This window comes from Eriocheir sinensis, chromosome 37, assembly GCF_024679095.1.
Source record: "Eriocheir sinensis breed Jianghai 21 chromosome 37, ASM2467909v1, whole genome shotgun sequence".
NCBI lineage: Eukaryota > Metazoa > Arthropoda > Malacostraca > Decapoda > Varunidae > Eriocheir > Eriocheir sinensis.
Window position 1 is genome coordinate 1937212 of NC_066545.1, and position 10465 is coordinate 1947676.

The 10465-nt window shown below is 42.3% G+C and overlaps 1 protein-coding gene across 1 annotated transcript in view; it reads right to left on the reverse strand.

Moving 5' to 3' along the window:
- LOC127008055 (kinesin-like protein KIF21A) overlaps positions 1–10465 on the reverse strand; it is a 145068-nt gene that overhangs the window by 32465 nt on the left and 102138 nt on the right. The window contains 6 exon segments of the mRNA XM_050879585.1: positions 174–369; positions 4167–4302; positions 4919–5156; positions 5573–5794; positions 8000–8172; positions 9971–10213. Of these exon segments, the coding sequence (XP_050735542.1) occupies positions 174–369; positions 4167–4302; positions 4919–5156; positions 5573–5794; positions 8000–8172; positions 9971–10213 (1208 nt within the window).

Here is a 10465-nt window from a genome sequence, read left to right on the forward strand (position 1 = left end):
CTCCCTCACCTTCCCTCCAAGGTAACATTAGTTCCTTACTTCAACCTCCTTTCCTCAAGTCAGTCAGCTCCCTTAGCTATGAAAGAGTGGGCGGGGCTTTGGGTCAGTTTAGTCAATGTAAGTGTACGGTGACTATAAATGAATAAAAAACACACAACAAGGTCAGCACCCACCTTGCTCTCCTCCATGCTCATGATGTTGTCCTGGCACTCCTGGATGTTCTCGTGGATGTAGTCGATGTTGGCTCTCAGCGCCTCCACCTGGTCGTTCAGGTCATTGTAGGCCGTCATGTCTGCTGGGTCAGCACGCTCTCGCTTCCTCATGACTCGCTCCAGCTGCCGACTCAGTGACTCACGCTCCTTCAGCCACCTTGGGATGGATAGGGGGAGGGTGTGGATGAGGATATGAGGTGGTGGTGGTGGTGGTGGTGAAAAAGTTATATATGAGGGGTATAGTGTAAAAGGGACGACCTGCCATTTTTATAGTTTTGAGAAAAATCACGTTTAAAGTAAAGTTTTCAAAATTCTCTGTAACTCTGCTATTTATTGGTGGATTTCAGCATTTTATGTGTTAATGAAAAGCTTGAAACAAAAGCCATTCAACAACATAAAGAAAATTACCATGATAGCAAGACTTACCCTTCCTTTCAGGGTGAAAACATTGATTGTTGGAGCTACATGTTCAGAAATTCTAGGTTTTGGGACACTTTTCTTTTGTATTTGATTGTTTATGGATTGGTTTTGATGTTTTTAGTCAATAAAGATAACTTTCCATCAAGGGATATTTGATTATGTTAAAGAAAAATAACCCAAAGTGTAAAAAATAGAGCTCATTCTATAGGTCTAATAAAAAAAATTAAAAATTGGTCACTTTTCCTCCATGGTTTATGTTGAAAATATAGGTACAGAAGGATGGTGACTGCGTGACGTCACAGCCACGGGAATAGGGAACGATCACCGCATTGGCTAAGCCGAGCGCCTCTTTTAAAGAGACTGCCACACGCTACACACCCCACGCCGGGCGAGTTTGACAGAAAAATCACGCAACTTTAGCCTTCTGAATCATTCCCTCTAAGGTCGCCATTCCTTTAGCTTGCTTCACCACATGATGTGGCAAGAATTCAGCTATCAGAAGCTGCCAAAAACTCAATACCACCTGATTAGGTTTGGTCGCCCCTTTTACACACTACACCTCATATATAACCATTTGCTTCTGTTGTTGTTGCAATTACTGAAACTGGTATCTTTGCTATTATTATTTTTTTATTGTACGTATAAGAAACAGGAAGTGATAAAAAAAATGACCCCCCCAACACAGCTCCATAGAAAAGGAGACAGATGAAGAAGCTAAAAGGAAGATTATTTAGTTTAAGAGCTGTCTTGATACTCTTCTCTTGAAAGAGTCCAAGCCATAGGAGAGAAGATATACAGGGAGAGGGGGAAAGGAAGGCTAATCCTGGGGGGATAAAAAAGTATGAAACTGGTTAACTCTTGCATTTAGGAGTTGGACACAGTAGGGATAAGCTTAAGTAGTAAGTTAAGGCAATGATAGAGAGGAGGATATGCATTTAGCAAGTTCAAAAGAGAGGAAGTAGTAGCACCTGTTGATGCTGTCATAATTATTGTAGGTAACTGTAATGACTTGTTAATTATACTCTTATTTTCAGTGCTATTTTCACTGCTTTACCCATTCTTATTTTTGGCAGTTATGATAACGTTGCAATAGCTATAAGTTTATGTTAGCAGTTTCTTAGATGAAGATGATCCATGCCATCAGAAGGGGTACGGAAGAATGCAGGATGGGAGGTGGTGTGCTGGGCCCTTGAAGGAGTGGCAGTGGGGAAACAGACAGGGGTGCTTAATACATGTACATTTTTAGTTACAGCCCCACCACTAACATTTTACACTTACAACTCTTGGGTCTATTAATAAAATGTTTAACTTGTGATTGTGAATTGCCTGTGTTTATATTTCAAGTTTTCAAAAGTAAGGGAACAAAGTGTGGCATGCAACTGGTGAAGACCAATTATTGTTGTAGCCTTTGCAGTGTGTTGTTATTCATCCAAAGGTCTGAGACACTTCCAGCTGAGACATCATTCAAATTGGCACAATTAACTAGTATTCTCAATTCAGTGACCAACCCTAACAAGATGAGTGGATGTTTTAACTTCTCAAGCAGATCAGTCAGTCTTCCTGGCCTAGATAAGGAAATGGCATTAAAAAGTCCCACTGTTTTCATGTTATGACTTGGACAGATATGAAATGAATATGATTTCACACTTTTTGATGAGTTTCATTTGTACTTCAAGCTTTTAGAGGCCTCTCCAAGCATGGAATCACCTTCCTGTATCAAGCAAGGGTTACTGACATTTATATTTTCTTTTTATTTCTTCATATACTAGAGGGAATTACAAGCCCTGACATTCTTTGAGCAGGGTCGTACTCTCTAGCTGCAGCAAAAAATTAGACTTCCAAAATGTGAGCCACCACTGATAACACCAACAGCAGCATAGCAGCAGTAAGAGCACCACTTGTGGTCTAGGAACCCACTACCAGCCTACAGATTCTAATGCTGACTTACCATGAATATATCCTTATCAATGATATTCTTTGAGGAAATAATTTTTGTATTATGTGGTTTAACTCATCTTTATAATCCTCATACCACACTGCAAGGTCATAATGTTTCAAAGATTAGCTCTTTTGTGCATTATTCAAACATAACTATCAGCCCTCATATACACAACCCTTCATTGCTAGTATGTATAATTAGAAAATTGCTAAAGATATATCAGAGAACACAAAAAAGCTATGGGACAGCTTTTATACAGCTTTCTTAGTAGTAAAAATTTAGTAAAGCTACACAGCAAACAAAACTCCAGTAAAACATAATTTCTAATCATAAAAAAATGTGATGTTTAAGGCTTGGCCAGAACAAAATTAACAAATTGATTTACTAAGAAATTAGCAGCACTATGGTGTGTGTACATGTGACAGGAACACTCCTCTCTCCTTCTATCTATCCAAGCACTCACAAGAAAGCAAAGCAAGATGGAAAGAGACAATGCCTTTTATAATTTTGTGCTTGAGTTGACATATTACCCTTTTTTGCACCTTGCAGCAGTGCATATGTGCTCATGAGAAGAAGGGACCATGTCTCAGAAGTCTCAAGATATGACTATATAAAAGTGCAGTGGTTAGCATCCCTGACTATGAATCTGTGGGCCTGGGTTCAAATCCCAGCCTGGGCAGCTGGCGTGCTGCCCACCCAGTTGTTATTTTTCCTTTCAGGATGCTCGATAAATGGGTAGCTGGAGAAACTTTGGGAAGGTAAATTGTGGCAACCCAGTTGTTACACTGGACCAGTGTCAGGTTAATGGGTTCTCTCCCACCACAACACAACAGCCTCCAAGAGCCAACAGGACAGAGATGAGCACTGCTGCCACACACAGCTACAGCGTATGCTCCCAACTTTACCTTAAGGTATATTTTCCATTCACTTCTGCTGCCTGTTCATGACTGATCAAGGGAGGCATTCAGTGGTATACTTTCCACCTGTTCTTATTCAACCTGAGGTAGACTCATATCTTTAACACACTAGTATTTTCATTTTAGACCAAGACTGATATTGCACACAAGGTTCACTTTCCAGAATGTTATCTTATTCATAATTCTTTACCAGTATCCAAGGGTTTTATGATTGTGGAAGCTTTGGGATGATAAATTAGGCCAGAATGAATCAAAGGAGCTATGAGGGTATGTAAAAAAGCAAGGGAAAAGAATTAAGGATAGAAGTACCTACTTGTCTTGGGACTTTAAAATGTGCTATAAGTGGTGGAAGATGTGGAAGAATGCTAAAAAGTTGCAATGGTCAGCAAAGTTTTTCAAGTGTGCATTCAAAAGTCACTAATAATTTCTGAAGTTGTAAGAAAGTCATGTGAGTTTAAGGAATTTCAAGAGGTTTGGAAAGATACTGTCAAGTTGTAACTGATTCTGACTAATGCAAAGGTAATTATGGGATGCTCAAAAAAGTGACTAACCTGTAAGGAGAAAACAGGCCAATAGTAGGGTGGTGGAGGCTCTGGGCGGGATATTAGTGTGTGCATAAAAGTGGCATATGCGTGACCAAGAGGAAGTGACAGCAGTGAAAGAGCTGGAAACACTCACCTCTCCATGTCCCGCTCCATGCTGCTGACGGTCTGCTTGTTGTACGCCACCTTGTTGATGTTCTGCTCCAGCGACTGCCACTTCTGCTTGGCCACCTTGGGTGAGAAAGTGGTGGCCTGTGTTGCCAAGCCCACCCCTGGCAACACATGAAGCCCCAAATGTATTACCCACTGCCAACTCTAACTAATAGTTAGCTAAACAAATTAACACTACAATCATTAGTCACAAAAATAGTTAACACAATCTCAAAGTCACATGCACACCCATACGTTACTCTAGTATTTGACAACCCAAACTACAACATATTGAAGTAATATTTACAAATTTCAGTCAAAGGAAAATACACTTGAAGCCAACCCTAAACATTCACTTAGTCCATTAAATGCACATGTTACACTAGCAAGCTACGGAGGATTTATGCAAAGTTAACCCATTATCAGCATCAGACCCAATCCACTGCACCAACTAAATAAACTCACCAGTGAGCTACACCTCATTTACACAAAGTTAACCGTTCCCTCAACTCACACCAAATAAACTCAAAACCACTTATGTCTTTCAGAGCTTACAACATTCTCTTCAGCCATTACTAGTTCATTGCATGACAAAGACCTTTCCCAATGTTCTCCACCTTTTTCTGTTTGATGTTAGAGAATTCCATTCTTTCTTTATCAACAATACACCTTCAGAAAAGACAAAGTCCCTCCCAAAAATCTTTTCACCACTAAACTCAAGACAAACTCTAAACTCACTCTTTCTAAGTCTCCCAGAGGCCTTGCTGCTGAGTCCCTGCCTCGGTGCCTTCTTCAGCACTGCAATCTCCTCCGTCTTGCGCTTCAGCACAACATTCTTGAGACGGTTCTCTGCCTCGAGGCTCTTGATGTATGTCTCCTGCTTACGGGATGCCTTGCGCAGCTGGGCGATCTCTCGGTTCTTCTTGAGCTCCTCCTGCTTGGCCCTTGTGTTGTCCTCCTTCATCTTATTCATCAGCTGCTCAAGTGAGGAAAAGCAAAGGCTGAGTTAGGCTTCTGTGCTTATTGTGGTAATAGATAGAGGAGCTATTTCAATCCTCAAAGCTACAATACATACAAAACAAAGAATAAATCAGAAACTTAGGTAAGAAAATAGGTAAGAAAATTGTCTGTGTGTACGTGTGGTAAAAGGAGGACACGCAACATATAATTTCCATTCCAAGTTCTGTTCTTTCAGTCCTCTTCACATACTCTCTTATACAGTCCTTTCCCTAACCCATACAATGACCCTTTTCCTTGACTTACCCTGACTGTGCTTCTCTTCATTTCAGCCAGGTACCCCTTCTGCTCTTCCAATTCTGCTTTTCCAATCCTACTCTCTTCTTCCACAACTCTTTTTCATAACCCATCAAACAACCCTTTCTCTTCACTCACCCTGACTTTGGTTTTCTTCATCTCCGCCAGGTCGGCCTTCAGGGTCCTCAGCTGCCTCTCGTGTTGTCCTCGCTCCCTCATCAGCTTGGCGTGCTCTTTCTGGGCGGCCTGCAGCTTCTTCATTTCGTTCTGCATGTTACAGATTCGCCTCTCATACTCCTGCTTCACTGACTTCACTTTATCATCCCCGGCACTGCTACTCGACTTAATGTTAGCGATTACCTGGGAAAGGGACGGGTGACGGTAAGTATGTGCATCTACATTAACTTTTTTTCTACATACTGCATCCTATTTCTTCTCCATTTCTTTACTTAGTTTTGCTTACTATAAAAGAAGCAGTTGGGGTAAGTATTCACCTCTACATTAACTTTATTTCTACATACTACTCCCTATTTCTTCTCCATTTCTACACTTAACCCGGTAGCAGCGGGGATTGTGTTTCTTAATGGTCCCTCTAAGCGAGAAAAATGAGTAAAAATTATCACTCACACAAACCATTTCATAATATATATCAAAGCATTTGTGATCAGTTTATGCATCATCTATTTTGGGGGGTTTATATCATGGCACAAATTTGGCCCGTCGCTGCTACACGGTGAAGCCACAAATTTGGCCTGGCGCTGCTACACGGTGAAGCCACAAATTTGGCCTGTTGCTGCTACACGGTGAAGCCACAAATTTGGCCTGGCGCTGCTACACGGTGAAGCCACAAATTTGGCCTGTTGCTGCTACATGGTGAAGCCACAAATTTGGCCCGTCGCTGCTACATGGTGAAGCCACAAATTTGGCCCGTTGCTGCTACATGGTGAAGCCACAAATTTGGCCTGTTGCTGCTACATGGTGAAGCCACAAATTTGGCCTGTTGTTACACGGTGAAGCCACAAATTTGGCCGCTGCTACATGGTGAAGCCACAAATTTGGCCACACTGCTACAAGGTGAAGCCACAAATTTGGCCCGTTGCTGCTACATGGTGAAGCCACAAATTTGGCCTGTTGCTGCTACATGGTGAAGCCACAAATTTGGCCTGTTGCTGCTACATGGTGAAGCCACAAATTTGGCCCGTCGCTGCTACATGGTGAAGCCACAAATTTGGGTCTGTCGCTACATGGTGAAGCCACAAATTTGGCCTGTTGCTGCTACATGGTGAAGCCACAAATTTGGCCCGTCGCTGCTACACGGTGAAGCCACAAATTTGGCCCGTCGCTGCTACACGGTGAAGCCACAAATTTGGCCTGGCGCTGCTACCGGGTTAATTTTGCTTACCAGTACTATAAAAGAAGCAGCTGGGGTAAGTGTTCACCTCCAGATTAACTTTTTTTCTACATACTGCTTCCTATTTCTTTATTTCTGTTTATATACCTAATTTTGCTTAGTATGTCCTCTACTTTTTCTCCATTTCAACTACTGGGGTTAGTGGTTTGGTTCAATTCCTTCTAATTTTCTTTCCCATTCTTCTATTCACTACTGTCTGTTCCTCACTCTCCATTTTCTTTCTTGTGATTCTAATGTTATGGGCTACTTCAAATTCTCTATACTTCCTTCAGTCTCTTCTCACTCTCAGTACTTCCCTCCCTTGTCCCCTCTGCCTCTGCCTTCCTATTTCCCTCCTTCAAACTCTTTCATATCTCCTTCCACTCTTTCTCTCCTACAACCTCTGCCTCTCTCTCCCTCTAACACACTCTCAGTACTTCCCTCCCTTGCCCCCTCTACCTCTGCCTTACTATTTCCCTCCTTCAAACTCTTTCATTTCTCCTTCCACTCTTTCTCTCCTTCAACCTCTGCCTCTCTCTCCCTCTAACACACTCTCAGTACTTCCCTCCCTTGCCCCCTCTACCTCTGCCTTACTATTTCCCTCCTTCAAACTCTTTCATTTCTCCTTCCACTCTTTCTCTCCTACAACCTCTGCCTCTCTCTCCCTCTAACACACTCTCAGTACTTCCCTCCCTTGCCCCCTCTACCTCTGCCTTACTATTTCCCTCCTTCAAACTCTTTCATTTCTCCTTCCACTCTTTCTCTCCTTCAACCTCTGCCTCTCTCTCTCTCTCTCTCCCTCTAATACACTCTCAGTACTTTCCTCCCTTCTTCCCTCACTCCCTAACTCACATTTCCCTCCCTCCCTGTCTTGCCTCCTTGACACTCACTGCCTTCTTCCCTCCCTCCTCTTTCCCTCAAGTCATTATCTCATTCCCTATCAAATACTTTCCTCCCTCTCTCCCTCCCTCCCTGTCCCTTCAATTCCTGGTTCCCTTTTTCTTCACTTTCCCTGCCGTACTTTTCACCTCATTTCCTGCCTTTCCACCCTCACTCTCAAATACATTCCTCCCTCTCTCCCTCCCTCCCTGTACCCTCAATTCCTGGTTCCCTTTTTCCCCATAATCCTGCCTTCTCTTCTCCCTCTTTCCTCAGCCTGCCTCGGCCTTCCTCACCTTGTCCCTCTCCTCCTGCGTTGCTCGGATGCGGTTCATGAGGACATTCAGCTTATCCTCATACTGGTGCCTCATGGTCTCCAGGCGACGCTGGCTAAGCTCGAGACCTTCAATCAGCTTCTGCTTGATCGATATCTCGCTCGTCAACTCCGCCAGCTCCTCGTTGTAGTTCTCTGTTGTTTGGGGTGGGGAGGAGGAGAAGTAGGAGTTTTAGTGGTGACTGGTGGTGGTGACTGTAGTGGTGACTGGGAGAATATGGTGATTAAAATGAAGGATTGAAGACGGATTATGAAGAGAGCTTGTAATTTTTTGTTATTTTGGGTGGTGAGGAGGAGAAAGAGGAGTTTTAGTGGTGACTGGTGGTGGTGACTGAGGCAGAATGTATGTAGTGAAAAGAAAAAGGAGTGACTTGGGATAAAAGAGAGAGGATTTAGGGGCGTCATTAGAGATGGTGATTAGTAGAGTTAAGGTTGAAGGACAGGAGGGTGATGAGGTGGAGTGTATAGGTGAAGAGAAATGAGTAATAGGAGAGGAGAGTGGAAGAGATTGTGAAGCTGCTGTTAGTGATGATGATTAGAGACAAGGCTGAAGGAGAGAGAATGGTGATGAGGTGGATTGTATGAAGGTTGAAAAAGAGGAAAAGGACAGGAGAGCAGAAGAGGTTGCCATGGTGAAAAATAAGGATAAAATGGGGTGATTAGGGGCAAGGGTGAAGGAGAGAGAATGGTGATGAGGTGGATTGTAAAGAGGTTGAAAACGAGGAAAAGAACAGGAGAGCAGAAGAGGTTGTCATGGTGAAAAATAAGGATAAAATGGGGTGATAGCAACAACAAGTAAATGGGAAACACAGTCATGGTGAAGAATACATCAAACACACATGAAAGACAATAAGTGAGAAATAAGCAAAAATAAAAATGGGAATGTAAAAGCGTTAACGTCTTTGGAAGTCGGGAAAACAGACATGATAATGGTGAGAAGGCTGACTGAAGAGTAGAGGAAGAAATGTTTAAAGCACATAATATTCAAGTGCAAGTCTGTTGAGTGCGTGAGTGAATAAAAAGATGGAAATAAAGTAAAGAAACCGGTGGAGAATTATGACAAGGAGGACATAAGGAAAATAAGTGCAGTAAGACACAAATGTGGAAGGGGAAAGGAGAGTAAAAATCAAATCTATGTGTAACCTTACAAGGGACACACAGAAACATGACATAAATAATCCTGAAAACTCAAAAAGATGAGACTTTGTGTGAGTGGGGAAGTGGGTGGGTGCATCTGCCTACCTCTGGGCACATCCTCCAAGTCTGAGTCATCCTCCTCATCTATGAATAAGGCAGCGTGAGGGGCAGAGCAGGAGGTTAATGACAGATTACCTAGCTCACCTGGTTGTGATATACAGGAAGCAGCTACACTAAGAGGCATGTCTCAGAAGCATTATCATAATTATTTGTATTGTTATTATTATCATATTACTACTCGCCCTTACTACCACTACCATTACTACTACTACTACTACTACTACTACTACTACTACTACTACTACTGCTCTACTGTTGAACTTTATCCTTTTTCTACTACCACTATTATCTCTACCTCTACTAGCTATTATTACAATTATTTTGATGCCACAGGGATATGACAATATTACATCATTCCCGGCATCTTTGGAACAACAAGATGTTATCCTGTCTATGAATATTAACTTACTACATTAGAGACTTATGAAAATAAACTGCATATTTTAGTTTCTTTGAGGAGCAGAATTTTTTGTTAGTTTTTTTTTATTTTGTATCAGGTAGCAAAATGATAAAATAACAACAATAAAAAGACACTGACTAGAGCAAATCAATTCTTAAAATTCATGATTCTCTCTCTCTCTCTCTCTCTCTCTCTCTCTCTCTCTCTCTCTCTCTCTCTCTTTCTCTCTCTCTCTCTCTCTCTCTCTCTCTCATACACATACACCCTAACACTCACCCTTATCCTCCCCACTTTCATCTGAGCTCTCATAGTTCTCCTCCATCTCCCCTTCCTCTTCCTCCTCGTTCTCTTCCTCATCATCGTCTTCCTCATCATCGTCCTCTCCACCTGAGCCTCCTGACGCCCTCTTCTTCCTCTTGACTTCCTGCAGGTCCCTATTGAGGTCCCTCTTGGCCTCCTCAATCAGCTGGGTGAAGGTCTGCCCCTCCTCCGCATCATCCACACACCCATACATTGATCCTGCAAATGTAAGAAAAAGAGAAGTGAGAGGATGCAAGTGTCATGCTTCTCCTATATTACTAACCATACATCAACCTTGTGAGAAAAGAGATAAGCAAGGGTGACACAGGGATATATGTGCTATTTCTCTTTCTCATACATTATCACATTTTCCAAGTTTCTTCTCTGTGTAAGGAGGAAACTTTATGTGTGAAGAGACATGTCATAGGTGATTATATTTGAACAACTACACCAGAACCAAGTGAATGGAGT